The sequence below is a fragment of the Strix aluco genome, chromosome 18 (assembly GCF_031877795.1).
Source record: "Strix aluco isolate bStrAlu1 chromosome 18, bStrAlu1.hap1, whole genome shotgun sequence".
NCBI lineage: Eukaryota > Metazoa > Chordata > Aves > Strigiformes > Strigidae > Strix > Strix aluco.
The window spans coordinates 3,827,961-3,846,910 of record NC_133948.1 but is presented as its reverse complement, the minus strand read 5'-3'; the positions used below and the strand labels follow the sequence as shown (position 1 = coordinate 3,846,910).

General features: G+C 43.1%; 1 protein-coding gene across 12 annotated transcripts in view; it reads left to right on the top strand.

Annotated features, from left to right (window-relative positions):
* The window catches only part of PITPNM2 (phosphatidylinositol transfer protein membrane associated 2), a 142,127-nt gene that overhangs the window by 63,952 nt on the left and 59,225 nt on the right, over positions 1 to 18,950 (top strand). For all 12 annotated transcript variants that reach the window (XM_074844145.1, XM_074844154.1, XM_074844152.1 and 9 more), the window contains one exon: positions 5,966 to 6,139. In XM_074844145.1, the coding sequence (XP_074700246.1) occupies positions 6,062 to 6,139 (78 nt within the window). In that variant the 5' untranslated portion in view covers positions 5,966 to 6,061. The remainder of the gene's footprint in view (positions 1 to 5,965; positions 6,140 to 18,950) is intronic.

Here is an 18,950-nt window from a genome sequence, read left to right as displayed (position 1 = left end):
GCACTTTTAAGGAGCTTTAACTTTTGATTACTTTCTTTTTTCCCCAAGGCCTAATGAGTTTTTAAATCCGCTTAGCTGTCAGTCAGCAGGAACAACCCACACTATGAAAACTGAAAACGGCTGATTTTTGAAAAGCTCATTCTGTCTCTTTAGTTTATCACACACGCACGTGTGTGTGAGAGAGAGAATTTTGAGCGTAGTGTTGAGTGTTACAGCAAATAATGGTAGCCCCAAAGCTACTAAATAGAAATGTTGGGGTTTTTTAACCTTTTGATGTGAACGTTGCTTGAAACAGTTCCACTGGAGAGATTACTTCGGTGGGGTTGGGAGAAGAGTGGAGAGAAGGGAATGGTGAAATACAAGCGCTCGATATTCGTCTGCTTGGAAAAGCCTCATAAATTGCCTTTTCCTTTTGACCTTTACATCGTGGTAGTCATTCATGTGATCTGAGGAGACAGTTGTGCTCCAGCCGACATTGCGCTAAGCGTCATGCATTCACAGAACTCAAAGTTCCTCTCTGTCCTGCAGTGCTTCCTGATGAGACGGCAGTGGGACGTGGGCAGGACAATTACGAAGCCGTGCTGGTCCGCGTGACGGATCACAGGCTGCGTGTGCTCAGCCCTTGCCAAGGGTCAGGTAGTCAAGGCTGGCGAGCAAGGACTGAGGGGGTTCGACAACGATGTTTTGCAGATGCTGATGGAAATCTTCTCCTTAGAGGCAGGAGCACCATGGACAAACGGGATTAGAGTGACAGACAAAGGGAATGACCTTTGCAGCAATGACATTCTGGATAGATAAAGCTGAGCAAGGCTGCTTTTGGGCCAGGAGGGAGAGTGCTGCATTAATCAAGGTGTGAATGTTGAGGCTGCCTTCAAAAAATGCTGAGTTAGGTCCTAGGAATCTGTTTCACATTTATGCTGCTTCTTCTAACGGCATAAATAAATCCAAGAGCAATATGTATTCAGTGCTTTCAGTCGTGGGAGGGCACTGTATCCTCCTTCAGGGAACTATGCAGGAGAGAGAAGGTAGCCAGGCTGCTACGCCTGGTGTGGCTTCCCAAAGTCCAAGTGTTTGATGCACTTGGGACCAATGCTAACATCTCTTTGATATCGCTTTCTTCAAGGAGGCATCTTCTTGGAGGATAAAGGAGATGTAGAGAACCTAAAGAAAGTCTTTAGGGAGGTAGGTGAGGTCTCCAGGTAATGCCTTTGCTCATCCTCTTGCCATTAAATGTTTGGCTTGATTTTCTTACAGTTGTTTTTGTCAATTATCTTTCACTTCTCATTTATGTGAAAATATTGCAAGGAGAATTGTTCAGTAGCTGAGTCAAGGGTATTGATCTTTAGCTCACAAGTGTGATCTTTCATAGGAGAAATTTTTCTCAACTTCAAAAGGCAGCACAGCCCTGAACAGACAGTGGTTGATTAGAACGTGAGACCTGGGGCTGGTACCTGCCTCTGCTACTGGCTGCTCTGCAACCCTCTGTGATGGGTTTTTCTTTCCTAGGGTGAGTCTTTTAACATTATCATAGTGTAAAATGAACCTCCTGTGTGAGGCTAGAAAAAGCTCATAATAGCTGCTCTCTGAGTCTAGGGCTCTTTCTTCCCTGTTGAAAATGGGAAATAGCAGCCCTGGCATGCGGTGGGTTGTTGCTGCCATGGCGTAGTTCATTCCAGTCCTAAAAAGCCTGTGCTCAGCAGCCTGGATACAGAAAACATGAGCTGGTCAAAAATTAATTGTTGAGGTGACAGCTAGAACAGCACAGCTGGGAACAGGGCAGTAACAGCCCTTTTGTAGCCTGAACCCACTGGTGTGAGTAGTTCTGCACTGGACCCAACCGACATGTTGAGGAGCCAGGATTTTTGCTGTAATACTCAGTTTCTGTACCCTTCAGGGTCAGCCTGTGAAGCCTGGCCAGGATTTGGCCTCCAGGACTCCAGTAGCACAGTTTAAACACCCTTCATGCACTAACTCTTATTCCTTAATTACAAGCTGTCAGTTGTCATCAGTCCTCTGCTACCTCGTTTAGTAACAGGGCAGCTGGTCCTGATGCTCCTGAAGTGACAACCCCACACGCCAAGTTCATGGGCTAAATGGAGACATTTTGCTGGGTCTCTCGATCGTTCAGCTTCTGCAGATCCCGATAGTCCCCCTTAGTTTAAAGAAAGGGCAGTTCCTTAAAAAGTTTGTTATTGTTGCAAGGGAAACCGTTAAAATCAGAAGTAAATGCAGCTCACTGTGCATTAGCCTTCAGACAGCCTGAAGCAGTAGCTCAGAGGTGGACCTGACTCATCGCAGCAGGATATTGACTCTGGAGCGTAATTATGATGCTTTGAGAACATGATTTTAAAATAATTGAGGTATAAAATTATGCGCCTGGCTTTCACAGTTACTAGAGCTCTGTGTATAAATTGAATAACGGCCTGTACAAATGTGCCACTTGGCTAGAGCAGAAATAGCAGTGAGTCTGGAAATGTCCTGCGTCACCATTGTTTTCCTCTCGCTGAGAGAAGCCGGCTGCAAACTGAGTTTTGCAAACAGCCTTGGGCTGCCACTGGTCCCGGTTGTGCGGCTGCAGTGGTTTGGCAAACCCATAGAAAGTCCAGCTTGGTGCTCAGTGGCTGGACAGCGAAATCCAGCCTGTCGTCAAATCGCTGGCTGCTTGATAGTCCCGGCACGTTGAGCATCTCCATTCAACCACCTCTGGCTGCTTGTAGCAATGGGCTGGATGCAGGCAAGTGCCAGGGACACAGCTGGTGTTTTGACACCCATTTTCCAAAGCTGTGTCATGGCTCCCTTGCTTCCAGAAGGGCTTTCTCTTCTCTCCGTGGCAGCCTGCAGACAAACTTCTGTGTTTTGTTTGAACAATACAGTAAGCAGTCTTGGTGAGCTTTGCTTCTCTATGAAGTCCCAAGACTTTGGAAGGAGGCTGCTGTCCTCAGTGAGTTGTCTGAAAGCGCAATTTTGTCACCTCTGTCCCACCTGGCATGGTGTTCCCCAAGATCTGAATCTGGCGAAAACCCATGTTTATTTTTGATGGTTTGCCATTTGAGCTCCACTGCTCTTAGAAGGGTTAGGGCAGGTTATTTGCAGCTCAAAGGCAGCCCAAGCTGCAGACTTACCTTGATAATTTTTTCTTTAACTAGTCTAATAAAAAAAAAAGCAAACTAGTCAGGTTTGTTCTCTTTGTGCTTCCTTCAGGGTCAGGCTGCTGATCCCAGGTGCCTTTTCTTGCTGGCCCCCTCAGTTTGAGGTTGCAATTTGGTTCCTGCTATTGCCCAGTGTGTTTCAGGAGTTGTTTTCTACCCAGCTTTTGGGGACTGGTTGCAGTAGCTGGAGTGGGCAGCTGCCGGAGGAGTTTTTGGGAGCATCACCTTTCCAACGGGCACATCATCAGGACCTGCTGCTGCCTGGAGACCCGCAGGCTGAGCCAAAACACTGCTTTTGAACCTTGACCGCAGAGAAGTAGAAACCTGAAGGGGAACTTTGCAGCCAAACCTCAGCTCTTGTAAAAGCCAAGCAGGAACTTGGACCAGGAGCTGCTGCTGTGGCCAGACATGCTCCACACCCCAGGCGCTTCGAGGCCGCTGCTGGTGGCTGCTGCTGTGCCTGCTTGGGGCTGAAATGGTTGGGTTTTTTAGTCTGTAATAAAATAAACCCTCTTGTGTCTTGGCCATCTGAATTATTACCTGCCTGGCACTTCATTATAAACACATTTTTTCCATCTTGGTACTGGTTTCCTGCCATTTTATTGCTTTTAAGGTTCTATTTTTTGTTTTATTCATCTCTTCCAATCGATAGAAATATCCTGATTTTAGCAAGCAGCAGACGTGACTGATGTCCTTATGGTGGGAGCAGAATCGCTTTCAGAGCATTTGGGGAATGGGGGGGAGGGGGTGAGCTTTTAAATCTGATTTTCAAAGATTTCTAAAGCATAACAAACTGCTCCAGACATGCAGCTGAGTCTCCCACTCCAAGAGTTGGTATGGTAGCATTATACCAATGCAGATCTGGAGCCAGTGTTTGAGATCCATCCTCTGGTGGTTACTGTTGTTCTTTGCCATGACACTAATTAAAAACCACCTACTGAGATTATCTCCACCTGTTCTGGAGGATTAGTTTGATGGAGGAAATCCTACATGTGCATGTGGATGCACACACTCTGCGCATAGGCGTGGCAGTTGGGAAGGACAGTCTTCCCAGAATTATTCTCTACAGGGTTTGCCATGGCAAGTTGTTTGGGGTTTGGTTTTTTTTTTCATGTTGTTCTCCCCCTGCCCTGGTTGCTCTGACAGCAATAAAATGAAACAGAGAATTTAATTTGAAAATAAATTGTTTAGATGATGCAGCACCAGACGGATAGTTATTCCAGAAGGGTCAGTCCAGAATGAATTGGCTTTACTGCCAAATTAGAAATACAGCAATCAAACGAAAGCAAACTGACAGCACAGTGGCACGGGGGCGTGTGTGCAGGTCAAGCAAACCCTTCGGCTGGGATGTGGTGAGCAGTGCGCTTGTGTAAACTCGGCAGTGGGTCAGCTATGGGGCAAGATGGAGATGTGGTGGCCTTTGAGTGCTACGCAGATTAAAAGTCAGTAGACCTGGATTATAAACACTGAATTTTGTCCCTGGTTGCTCTGTGACCATGGGCATGTGTTTTAACTTCTCTAAACCTTGTAAAAGGTTGGTGAAGTGCTGTGCAAATATCGAGTAGTGCTGAGACCTGTTGATAGTGGTGTGATTTCCTGGTTCCCAGACCATGGTTTAATCCACTAAGTAAATTGGTTGTTTTTATTCTGGTCTGGTCCTGTTTCCACCCCACCCCCCCCCACCCCCCCCCGCCCCAACATAGGGTTTGGGGTTGTTTTCACTCCAGCAGCTGAAGACTTCCAATAAGCAGGCACAGCAGAAAGGTTGATTTTGGTGATGAGAAGGAAGGAGGCAAGTGCTTTGTGTGCTTTGTGTGCTGGGAGAGTGGTCATCAGATCCTGCTGAGGCTGATTTGGCCTGATAGCAGACAGCTTCACCTCTTGTGTCCTCTCTTCAATCTTGTGAACCTCTTGTGCCCTCCTCGCCAATCTTTTTTTTTTTTCTCCCCCCCTCTTCCATACATGATTTTATTGTCTTTATCCACAGTCCATAGGGAGTCTTAAGCATATTTGAAAAGCTACTGCTTTAAGCCTTGGTGTAGTAGATGCTGTATTCCCTGTATTCTTAAGTAATAATTCCATTAAATTGCCTCGAGAGGTGGGGTATGATGGGATTTTTTTTATGTTGCCGTTTATCTTTGGCTGTATTCTTACGCAGCAGGAGTGTAAAAATGAGTCTGGCATCGACATCAGTGGCAGGAGGATTTTGCCTGTAGACTGCTTTGGAGTTGAAAGAGAAGGGATCCTACAAGACAGTAATACAGAGTAAAGCAGGGAAGAAAAGTACATTTCTGCTGTCTTTATTGTTAGAATCCAAATGACTTTCTTCATCATAGTGTTACGGAGGGCCAAGGAAGTCTAATTATTGCTTTTTCTTGCTGCTGAATGAATGCGAGAGGATAAAACCTGATACCTTTGAGTGGATGCATCTCTGGTGTGTTGCTGACATTGGAGAGATACTTTATTGTCTGGCAACAGAAGGTCTGCCTATTCATTTTGAGCTTTTGTCACATCTCTTCCGTGGAGATGCTATTGCATATGAAAGTCTGATTGATACGGTGGCAAAGGTCAGGAGGGTAATAGCTTTGATGGTATCCCCTGAAGCAAATAAAAATTCTTCTATAAGATTCTGTTCAATTTGATACCAAGGGTCTGGTAGTACTCTGGGGGATTCTTCTCTCAGCTATTAAGCTTACAGCTATTACAAAAATTAATGTTTGTCTGGGTGTTTTTTTTTTTTTCTAATACGATGTTCTGCAGTGAGAATGGAAAATAACTGCTTTTCTCTTTTTTTTCTTTCTCTCACTCTGTTTCAGGGATCCTCAATGCGTTTGCTTGCCATCGTTTAAGGACGCTTTACTAAAAGCTTCTGGATTGTATTTCTGAGCGGACAAAAGATTTTTGTATTCAAAATGCTCATAAAGGAATATCGTATTCCTCTCCCGATGAGTGTGGAAGAATATCGAATTGCACAGCTCTACATGATACAGGTCAGTAATGTTTCAGCCCGCACGGATGAGTGCAAGCTAACACAGGCCTTCATGTGGAAGAGTGGAGTGTTGCTGGAGAATCAGATGTTTTACATTTGACGTTTGCTATATGCTTATAAGGAAGCAGTGGAGGAAAAGTAATAAAAAGTTCAGTTTCTGACTTGCCTCTGCTTGTCCTTAAATTAGAGAACTTCTGTTTTGACCTACCTGGGGAAGCAATGGCTCATGGATAGGCTATTCCTATGGAAAGAGGCACTGAGCTGAAGTGTGTGGGTCCCTACCTGGAAGTGATTAAACTGTAGGGCTTAAGCAGCCACTGCTTCCCAGTTGGGCTGTGGCTACTGGTTGTGCCAGTTCCAGCTGCAAACCAAAGGCTCGTGCTCTTTTGTTGGGAAGAAACAGTCTAGAATAAATTTGAGAGGGTAAATCAAAGGCATAACTTTGAATTTTGGGGGGGAAATCTAGATGTAATATTTCTTATGTACCACTATGAAACAGATACTAATCAGTTTAGGCATAAAACTTAGATTATTTTTAATAGGCTTCTGAACACTGATGGGAATTTTTGTTGAATTCCCTGTCTTCAATAAAGCAGTTAATTAAAATGTTGGTTTTTTGTAACTCAAATCCTCTGTGCCCATATTCTCCCAGTGTTTGAAATCCAACCAGGAGCATTTTTAAAAGGAAATGAGTCTGAAGTGTTATTTTATTGTGCCATACTTTAAATAAAATTTAATTTTGCTCATCCAGCAAAACACACATCTAGTACTGAGTTTGCAGTAGAACTCTGCTTTCTGTGGCAGGATGAAGCAATGCTAGAGAAATCTGCTTTGGAATAAAACCTAAAATGAATTAAGGGAAAAAAAAAAACAAAACCCACCACCACCAAAACCCCAAAACGAAAGCAAAAGCACAACTCCCCCATTTCTCCTCTGACCATCTAACTGTGTTCCTTGAAGGACTCATGCACTTGGACTTGGCTTAAAACAGTGTATGTGTGTATTTTCCAGTAATAAGTCTAATTCCTTTTTCTGACACAAATGTATAATCTTTGTGTGTTTAACCTAAATGTTAGTGTAAATGAGTATACATTTTTCTTAGGTGGCTTCATTTTTGTGTATCTTTTCCTGACACTGTAGCTGCTTTGAATATTGTAATTATTTTGTTACAACTTTTTCTTCCAAATTTGGCTCAGCTGTTTTGAATAAAGAGCTGGTTGATGGCAGCAGTGTGTTAGCTATGCAGAACTTGTCAGTGAGCAGCAGAGCGTACAGGAGAATGATCTGATGAAGAAGGAGGAGCCCACCTGATTTAATGGAGGATGAATCATTATCTGGGGAGTGTCTGTGGTGGCCTCCTGCAAGATGTGGAGGACTTGGTTAGGGGAATGAATTTGCTGTTCACTTTCAGAAGTTAAAATACTTTTATTTCATTAATGCAGAACACTGAATTCCACTCTGTTCACTGGACAGTGATTTTGGCTGTATCTTAATGTCAAAGGACATGATAAACCATTGGGGCTTCATGCAAGGGGAAGTTCACTGGCCCAGGAAACTACTTAGGAAATTACACCTCCAAACTGCCACCCAGCCCTGCTTCAGACCTGCTCTAATTTTCTAGGGCATTGATATGCAGCAAAGTAAGGTTTCCTCTTAGATCAGGTGCAGTAGTTGGTGTCACATCAGGTGTCTGATCTCTGTCCACTTACCTGGGAGTAAGCTGGAAACACTGCGTGTAGCCCAAGATCCCAGCGAGCTAGAGAAGTGTGTGCCAAGCAAGTGACTTTACTGTTATGTGTACTACACGAGGAAAAGTTAGCTGTGCTTTATATTGAAGATACTAGTCTCAGCTCAAATTTGAAAAAATGGAATAATAAACCCAGAAAACCCACTTAGGGTAGAATGCAGAGTTTATGTTCTGTTTCTTAGTGTTTGGTAGCGATCTGCTTCAACTCTTCCTGAAATTTGTGGAAAGATTCCTGGCCGACTTCGATGGGAGCTTTTCCTAGACTATGATATCAAATGTCCTTTTTCTTCAGTTTGATTTAAAAGTGGAGGTTTTATCTTTGAAACAGGCACTGGGAAGAGAGCAGTGGGGAGCATGACTTCCGTTCTTTTCAGAGAATGAGAAAGTGCTTCATGTCTGTCTTTCTATTTTTCCTCTGAAATGCATAAGGAGGCCACAGGAGAAGCAAGTTCTGTATGTTGAACCCCCTTAGGAGAACAAGCTGTATAAAGCAGCAGTGTAGAGGCATTTCTTAGAAATCTTTGGCTGAAACGTAGAACAGAATGATTTAAAGTAGTTCCCGGGGAGAGGAGCAATTCTTAAAAGCAAAAGGTTCATTTCAAAGACATTTGTTGTGTACAGTATGGTGTCATTACTGCTGGAGACACCAGTCAGCTTGGTCCCGTAAGAAGCAGTTTTCCAACAGTGTAAGAGAAGATGTCACAATTATTCCTCAAGGGTTTTAGAGAGATTTAAGCATGTACTTGAAGTTGATCACTCATTTAACTTCACCCTCATGAGTGAAGATCCCCCTTAAACTCCAAACCAGTTGGTATAAAGTTGCTCTCTTAAGAGCAATCAAATAATTTTCCTAGATTTTATCATCCTCCAAATGAAAGTTTTTCCAAAGGGACTTTCTCACCTGAGGTGTGAAGCAACTGGCTCATGCAGTTGCTCTGGGAACCCTTCCTGTGGAAGTAGTGCCTCAAACCCATGTGGGCAGGGGTGTTCAGACTCAAGCTCTAGTACTGTGGTCACTTTTCAAAGATGTTTTCATGGAGGTTTTCCCTTTGCAGTGGAAGGTCCTTTCATCTCCTTTCATGGGAGAACAAACCCCCCTTCTTAGAAATCTTAACAAAAATTTCCATCAGATTTGATGTAAGCAGCGTCACGCCCAAGCAGCAAAGGATCTTTCCATTAAACTGGTACAGGCTGTACTCATTTACTGTTTACTGGATGGGAGAATTAAAATTGTGCACTATATAATCCAGCATCCCTGTTGGTTCTCTGCGCCACTAGGCAGGTGAGACATGCAATAAATCATTGTGTGCGTGCCCATGTTGCTCTGTAATTCCTCTTAAAGTTCTGCAGGCTGGTGTATAAAGCTGTGAAAACTGAGGTGACTGGCCTGCTGATTTGCTTTTTAATTTTTTTTTTTTTTTTAAATTGAGGGTGAAGGAAGGGGGGGCAATGAGTCTCTTAAGTGTTGCTTTCTGATAGCTTCTGAAATATTATCTACAGAGACCGTGGTTTCAGTACTTTAAGTAGCACTTAAATTCTTCCATAAATAAGTTAATTTTACATTACAGCGAAGGGCTTAATGTACCCTTGACTTGCTTGAAGCCTAGCAGATCAGAACTGAATTGTTTTTCTCTATTAAATTTTAGACTACCAATATCCATATTTTCATGGGAAACCTCTCACGCAGTGTTGTCAGTGTCTTCAGGTTGGGAGCCCTTGCTGCAGTAGCTGCAGAGCAGTTAGGTCTTAGCTTTTCCATATGCATGAGGGTGTTTTTGCATCATTGCTGAGCTTTTGTCTCTTGCTATACCAATTAAAACATACTAATTTTTATATCTGAGCTTGGAACCAGTGATTTTTCTTTCCTTCTGTGACCTGGTTTTATTCTGGTGCATAAAACAGGCAAAATATTTCAAAACTGTGAAATCATTCTCTGTACCTGTTTTCTAGACAATAGTTTTGTAGTGTAACTTTTTCCTAAAATCTGTACACACATTTAAAAACCTGTCCAGCTTCCAAGGGTGAGAGATCTCTAGATAAACTCAACCTTGAGAGTTGCCCATAGGACTGGGAGAGCTGCAGTTTGATCTGGGAAAGCTGCGGGTTTCTATCCTAACATAAGCAGAAAACAACTAGAGGTGAGCGCTGAAATGAGCTTCATGAAGCACAAACTGTTTAAGGAGGGGACATCTGTAAGCATCTCTAGGGATTTCTTTCTTCCTGCAGAAATGCTGAACCGAGGACTGTCCTGGATGTCTCCTCTAACTCTGCACATCACGTCAAGGGCACGTGCAATATTTCTGTCTCTGCGAGGACTTTGAAGCCTGTTGGGCGCAAAGACTAGAACCATTCTGTTTTATACGTTAGCTAGATCTTATTAAAGGGTCTCTTAATTCTTCCTCTTCTAAGTGTCCTTCATATTTGTGTCTCAACAGCTATCCTTTTCTGTGACATTTTCTTCCTTTTCTTGTGTGTTTAGGGAACCTACCTTTTTGTATGGCTCCCCCTCACTGCAGAAACAACACACACTTTAATGTTAAGTCTCTATCTCATAAAAGCTTGTATTCCAACATCTGAATGCGTTTGTCAGAAAGATCAGTATGTTATTAACCAAAGGTCAGTCCGTTTATCATTTTAATACCATTCATTACTGCAGTTCCATATGCCATGAGATTCCGAGAGACCATTGCCCTTCTGACCCTTACATAAGACGAGAGAATTCCTCTTGTTATTAAATCTTATTTTTATATCAGGGTGCATAGCTTACTTTCTCTGCTGTAAATAAGCCCAGTCCTTGTTTTCTCCGTGCAGTTTTCTCTGAGTACTTGTGACCTTCCTCCAAAGATAGTGTACTTTAAAAATATTTTTCTGGACCTGGTCATTGTCTTCTGAGGATGAGGCTTATTTTAAGATGCTGCGTCATCCTTATAAGCTAATAGCATTAATACTTTGTCATTCAGCACTTCGAAGGTCCATGACTGGGGAAGGACTCTGGCCCCTGTTTGAGGCAGTCTGTTAAAGATGACCCATCTGCTCAGCACTGTCTGTTGAACTAGGGCAGGATCCTGGGAATCAAAGGCACTTCTCATCTTTCAACATGAGCCTCTCTTCTGTAGTCCCTCAGGGCTTTGCATTTATTGCCTTCCCTGAAATATCAGAGTGTGTTTCCAAGCATCTGTAGTGTGCTGTACTTACCTGTCATGACTGCTGATGGAATACCCTGAGTCACTTCCCTTCTTTCCAAAGGATAACGATTTGTCCGTCATCTCAGTCTCCAGACCCCTGCGCTGTTCTGTTTTCTCCTTCGTTTGTGTGTAGCTCTCAGGTAGCACCTTTGAGAATAGACTTAAAAAATGTGCTTGGTGGTGGTGATTCTTGAGGCTGTGTCCTCATATCTGGGTGCAAAAGTCGTGTCCCTTAAACTGTTAGCTACACTTGGCAATTGCCAGCAGGCTCAGCAGATGGTGAAAGATTGATTGAGTGGGGGAAAACAAACTAACCCTTCATCTCTGGACACTGAAGAACTGGATGGCTGATTATTTTTGTTTCGTTTGCAGATGCCTTGGCCATCTGGACAGATAGACATACATGCTTTAATTTTAAAAGCAGGTGACACTGCTGACAGTTCCAGAGACCCTGGAAGATTCACAAGTCTAAAAGCAAAAGCCTGGTTTGAAGCTTTTCCACCAATTTCTATGCTGCAGCATTAAAAACCTGTGACTTCTATGTTCTCTCTTCTTCCTCTGGTTTTCATAACCTTTTCTGTGTGATCATGAGGGCTTGCATCCTTCTGACAGAGGAGAGTAAGGCACTCACAGTTGCTTAGCCTTGAGAACAAGGGCGGTACAGGTACGTTCAGTGCTACCAGACTTGCCGTGTAATTTGCACAGGTAACAGTGACAGCCATACAGGTTATCATTTTGAGAAAACATACAGAAATAGCAAACATCTTTGCGTTTACTGTTTTTCTTGTTTTGTAGTCCTTATCATGGAACAGTTCTTAAACTGGCTGTTATTCCATACCTGGTGAAAAAAAGATTGATTTTAGAGTAGTGAACTATGTTGCCTTGACAGTTCTCATGCGCTCTCTAACAAGTCTGAGTGAAGCTGAGATAAGGTTGTAACACAAAAATTTTTTTTAAACTTCAGATTTGTACTGGTTTTAATGCAACACTGATAAGCCTACTGAGCTTGTGGCTGTCAAAAATCCTTTTTCTGTCTTTTTTTTTTTTATTCTTATGAAAGAAGATTTCTGACGTGTGGACAAAATCTTGGTTCTTGACCCAGATTAGGTTCTCACTTTTTCAAATACCTGAAGGCAAGTAATGAATTAAGTATTGGGAAAACTGTGGGGATTTCATTAAGCCAGTCCTCCAGTATTTTAGCATACAGCCTATTGTTAGTGAATAATTGCACTGGGTTCCTAAAATCTGAGGGATGTAGCCAGAGGATGAGAATTGATCCAAAACACCCTGAGTTGAAATTTCATCTCTGACTCACAATAAATAATGAGCAACTTGCTTTATCTCCCATTAAACTAGGGATAGTAGTTCTTACAGACGGTGTCTGTGAAACAGTTAATACAGTGAAAAATCCATTTAAAGACAGGGAAGGAAATACTCAAGGTAAGATGAAATACTAAGTAGTAGACATTTTGAAAGATGGAGCACACGGAGTAAACAAGTTTGAGGTATCTCCATAATAAAGTGATTCCTAATTCCTGTGCCTCTGGCACATCCAGCCCTGGCTCCATAGGAGTGTGACTGGGTGTCTTTGTAAGGCAAAGTGATTAATGAGTGGCCATGAGAACGGTTCTCTTAATGCTGTAAATTATTTATAGTCCTACACAATTGATTGGCCCCAAAATATCCTGGTTTTGTACAAACAGCTTCGTTAATATCTAGACCTGATTCTAAATAATGCAGCGCATACGACATTTGTACAAAGTGATGCTGCGCGTATTTCTGCTCTGTCTTGTGAGAGTCTGATGCTGACAACCTGTCCTGCCTTTAACTTTTAGGGGTTTTTTTAGGAATGTGTTTTACACTACAGGGGGAGCAGCGAAGAATGATGGTGCTGCAGATGCGGTGCAGGTAACCTGCACCTGCTTGGGTGAGACTGGTCCCTTCTTCAGGGCCTTCTGTGTGCTCAGCTTTGCCCTGCTTCTGCTGGCTGGCAGTCTTGCAGGGTTTGGGGCTGGAAACCCAGAGCGAGGAGGGTCTTGCAGCCTGGGTGCAGTGCGAAGGGCTGTGACCCCCACCTCAGACAGCTCTCAGGAGGGTGAAGGGGTGTTAGGAACAGACCCGGTATCTCCTGGATGCTGACAGACCTCCTGTCAGACAGCAAACCTACGTGTGCTTTTCTCTGCCAGGAAGACCCTTCATGGGTGATATCTTCTTTCTCCTTGTGTATTTAATATCTCCTCGGAGGCAGGATTACACAGTGATTGAAGCACGGGACGAAAGGCCAGCAATTTCTGTGTGATAATTCAAATTCTTGCTTGGTAAACTTAAGGGAAGAGCCCTATAATATCCCTGCTACAGGCAGGGAGGTGATAAGATGGCAGCTCCGTGCAAAGCTGGGAAGGACCCAAAGGGGAACCCTCCTGGAAATTGTGCAGCATTAGGTTGGGAAGACAGATGCCAACTACTTTATGGTTACTCTCAAAATGATCTACCTAATAAGCTGGTGTGTTTGGATATCCTCAGTGAAACCAGACTACCTCGAGGAGGAAGGGCAAAAAGTACTTGGCTGGCCTGATGGCTCTGAGCATAACTCCCAGCTGCAGAGGACAGCTCCACTGCTGCTGAGACCAAGTCACTGCTGTGATTTCTGATCTGCCAGGAGGATGCATCGCTTCCAAACCCAGTGTTGGGCAGGGATGTGAGGGTGGTTCGTTGATCTGTAAAGTGAGTGGAGCTGGAGGAGACTGTGCTCATGGTCAGCAAAGTCTTAGGTCTCTGTGAAATGTCTCCATGTTGACAGAGCTGTCCTCTTTGGCCTTCTGATACAGCAGCCTGGAAAGTGGCAGTCTTTTCATGACATTACGACTACGTTTCTGTCCGGATGAGGAGTCTTCTCATTTCCCTCCACACACACGCTTTACAATTCTCTCTCTTATTTTAGGGCTCCTTTTGTTTGTTTTTGGCTGGATGGTAGGAACACTTAAGGCCAGGTTTTATGTTCAGCTGGTGAAGCACCAGTGTTAGGGAAAGGGGAATGGTATGGCTAGGTGGAATGGAGCACTGCACATTGCCCAGCCATTGATCAAACCTAGAAGGAGGATGTTTAAAACAGCTGCTCTTTTGCCTTTATTAATAAAGCCATTGATGAGGAACAGATTTCTTTCCCTTCTCCCCAGGGTGTCAGGTCATTCCTATGTGTACAGTGCAATGAGGCTCGGAGTCAAAGTGCTATTGTAAAGCCTCATGTTCTGATCATTATCTTGTTGACTCAAACTAACCTTCCTTTGCTAAATAAGTATTGAGACTGGCCCTTCATGTGTTATTTTTCTTTAACGGCATTAATTGGATTAAAATAATTGTCATGCGTGAAGGATGCATGTTAGAGCGCAAAGGGCACATGGAAGCCTCAGCTGTGGGCACCATGGTTACTGGTGACATCACTTGGGCTGTTAACAGCAATGATTTGAGTGCAGCGCTGAAGCCTGAATGAAGATGGCCTAAACTAAACCCAGTGGTTTGCTGATGCAGTCCCATTGCCATGGAAACAGATGTTGGAGTTTAAAGTTACGCGTATTCATAGTGTGGTGCACATGGTGTAAACAAAACGTGGTCCTGTGGTGTCCACAACTTCTGAAAAGGCAGGAATAGTGTTACTGGAGAGAGTGCAAAATCCCATTGCAGTTGGACTTGGTTTCCCATTAAGGTGGTGCCAATTTAACTGTGTGCAGTGAGATGTAGTAAGCCTTTGAGTAACGGGAACAAAACTCACAAGTCCCTTACTGTCCTCCAGCAATTTTGTTGTTGAAGGACTGTCAGTCTGACTTGACATGGATTGTTTCTGATTTGTACCTTACAAAGTGCAGGCTCAAAAGCACTATTAAAACCTATCCCTGGGGTAACAGGTTTCCTAGCTTCTGCCTACCTTTAATATTGTCTTTCCAATGTAACCATTAAGACTGTGCTCAACTCCTGCAAAACAGGAGTAGAGAAGCTTCTCTGTCTTGTTTGAAGACTGTTTTGCTCTATTTTGGTAAAGGTCCCTACTCAAGCCCAATAAAGAAGACTGACACATCACGGTTAGGATGCTGAAATGAGGCTTGAAAGATCTGGGTACCAGGCATAGCCCTGCCACCAGTTCTGTGTCTTCATGTTACTTTCTCCCTCTTCAAAATGGTGCGCTCTTGTTGATTCCATCATCATTAATGTGAGAGGACTTGGCTATTCTGACCGTGGCACAAAAGCCTTAGACAGCAAGAAGTTGTGCGTGCTGTTCTACTTCAGCACTCTACTGCATTAATAACAGTAAGGGTGATTTTTATTTTTAATTTAATTCATGTAACTTCCTGTTTGCTCTTAGAACATGTTATGCACTGATAAAATTATGTTGGTTTTGATCTGATCAGAAGTTCTTCTTGTCTTCTGTAAGAGTGGAATAGTACCGTCTCCTCTGCTCCCTTCTTTCACACTGAGAAAAGCTTTTTGCTCAGGTATCACCCCGATTATGGTGATATTATTTTAACTGAGTGTTTCAGGTCTTTGACACACACATTTTGAAAAGGAAAAAACAACAAAAAACAGCTTGGGAAGTGTGACTCTACTTTGCTTTTAGTGTAAACCCACATTTTATTTTCATAGTCAAAAACCTGATTTTTGATTACCTGCAGTAAGTACTGCCCATGAGTCGTGCCTGGTCTATCACATATCTGTATCAGCAGGCAGAAAGTTGTCAGTGGTGAAAGCAGATTGCTCGTAATGAATTAGATGTCAGTTCAAATGCTCAGAAAGAAGTGGTTAACAGAACACAGAGCTGAGTCATACCGCAGCAAGAGACAGCTGAAGATAGAACGGATACACCCATGTGCGTGCACATCAGCACCGTACATGTTATCCATGTACAGAAATCCTGTGCTGGGAAAATATGTTAAGAATAAACCATGCATTCGTTTCAGGACCTTTTGGTATTTTCCAGTATCTCTATCACTGGCTTTCTGGTTTTAGGTGCTGTTTAATTCTGGCTTGCAGCAGCTATGGCTGAAACTGTGCATCTGTTGTCATGCTGGTTTATTTGTGGTGTTTGAATGCCAGTTATCGCCACAATAAGCCCAGATCCATGGCTGAGGCTAACAGGCTGCATTGCTTATAACCTCTCCCAGCATTTCTGTAAAAGGCTATCACGTGCAACGCACCAGTTGCGGTCTAACTTGTACCTTCTTAGTACATGCAGCTTCTGCTCTTGCACAGTGCCTGCGGGTAGGAGATGATGATGGCTTGTAGGCAGCTGCCTGGAGCACATCAAGGAAGGCAGTTAGTTATGGGAAGAAGGCAACATTTTGGAAAATCAATTAGCAGAGTGAAATCTCTGTCAGCTAAAATAATGTCCAACTGGAGATTGTTGGGAATATTTTTCCCTTACTGTATGGAAGAGATTGAAGAGTGACATACTCCTCTCCCAGCCTAGATTTTGTTACTCAACCGTTTATATCTTAGGTACCTTTGTACTTCCTTTCTAAAACTGCACAGAAAAAAATAAAAAAATAGGTTTGATTATTGAAAGCAGGTCTTAAAAGCTATCTAATGATGGCAGGAGTCATCCCTCCCAAGCAGCTACAGGCATTTTTGTTGTCTGGTGGATTGCATGAGCCAGTTTAGGTTTTCTCTCATTCCCAAAGGATAAGTCTGTTCCTGGGGACTTAATTGGCGTTTGTGGTAGCCTTAGTATCCAAAACAATGAAAAAATAGTAATTGGCCATAGACAATGTTTTCTCAGCCTGCCTTGCCGCAACAGTATGAGCAAGTATGTTAGCAGGATCCTCTGGGGATATTTGCTGTCATGTTCTTGTTCAGTGGTTACATAGATGCCTTTGCTGTCATCATTAACTGAAGCCATCAACCAGCTGTAAACTTCTATCCATATCTGTGTCTAAATGGGATAAAAAAATCCCAAAACTTCAGTGTTATTTTAATGGATTCTCCCTGAAGAATTTGTCTGGACTATCAAAATACCCTGTTGCCACATGGGAGCTGAAGGAGAAAAAACAAAAAATCTTCTGGTTATTGTTTCCAGACAATGATTTGTGTCTTCACTATTCATGGACGATAGGTCTACCAAGCATAGTGCTGTCAGTCTTCGTAATTTGAATAATTTCAAACCAAAACTCTCACGGGTCATCAGAGTAGGCCACTTGTACTGTGTAAATACATTGCTGTAATGCCCCAAGAAACTTCATCGTGATGCTAAAACATGTCAACCCTTGGTAATCACTGTCTAACTTATTTAGATTGAGGGGTTGTACTGTAAATAATAATCGGGGGTAAACAAGGTAAGATTATAGCTATAATCTATTTTTAAAAGCTAGAACAATGCCTGGATTGCCTATTATCACCATGCAACCTACCCTGTCTTTACTGTTCTCTACAGTACCATGGCAGTGCTCAAAGTAGTAACTTACAATAAAAAAAAAAAACACTTTAGGAGAAACTAAACCACTGAGCTATTTGCAGTGCTGCCGAAGGCTTTGCAGAGATTCTCTGTGTACGCACCTGAGCCCGCGTGCAGCCTGTGCTTTACGCCGGGGCTGAAACCCAAGGAGAAGGACTCCATTGGTTTAGGATCATAATCTTCTCAGTGTTGTTCCGAGCTAAACTGCGTTGGTTGGTGGGGTTGCTTTTTCTTCTAATTCACCAAAAGCAAAACACTACAAGGCAAGCTTACTTTCCACAGCCTGACTTCTGTGTATCTCCAGCTGATACCTTAAGGCACACCTTAGCTGTTTTATCCAGCATTGTGCATTCTTGTTCTGGGAATGCTCTTCCCCCAACTGTAGTGAGACCCCTCAAGTTGTGGGGGTTTCTGTTGCCATGAACCATAGTTCCTTTACTGAGCTGTACCCCTCTAGAAAAACATACAAGTTGCATTAAGTCCCTGGTCCCACTTGGCTGTGCCAGGTCAAGTTTGAAGGCTTTGCAAGATGTGCTCCCTGTTGTTAGCTGGTAGTGAGGCATGTTTCTGACTGGGAAAGGGGATGGAAGATCTGAGAACTGATCAGCCTGTCTTTGTTAGTGGAAGACTTTGTTTACAGCCGTTTGTCTCCTGTTGTGAAGGGCAGATGATAAATGGGGTTAGGCTAGCCCGATGTTTAGATGACATTCATGGGAATTATTAATCTATGATTGTTATGGTGAGGTCATGTGCTGTGTCCCATGCTATGCTGCTGTGCCAAGAGATTTATTTTAATAGAAGCCTTTAAGTAACTGGCATTCTTGCTAATCATGGTGCATCTGCTTCTCTAGGTTCCCTGTTATGAGTAATTTAATGCTATTACTTTAGCTAGAAGGGATCTGTGTCACCATCTGTCCTGGAAAGCTATTGATGGGGCTGTGCAGAACATGGAGTGTCATCAGCAGAAGAGGGGGACTTCTAAAGGGATGACTGGATTTCCTGTTGTAATACAATATAAGACGGTTTACTGTGATTACGGCTTAGATAACTTGCATATAAAGGCTTTTAGCTAGTCTTTGATTTTGTTGGGGACCATTCCTCAGATATTTAAGATAGTAGCAGGTAGTAATAACACGGGTAATCTGCTAAAGTCTCTACTTCTCATAGGGGTGTGGCTCTATGAGGCTGAAACCTTCAAGACTGACCCTAAAATGCCTGCCCATCTGCCACTCCCAGCAGACAGATACGCTTTGGAGAGGGCTTGCCAGACAGTTTTCAAGCCAAATGCTTTCCTAATCAATGGTTATTTTTTAATTGTTGTTTACAGACCACTTCCTTATAACAAGCCCTCTCTGTGCTGTAGCTGAGTCACAATAGACATGAAGAGGCTTTATGGTTGAAAAGCAAATTGCTCTTCACTTCCATAAGTGGTGTACTTTCA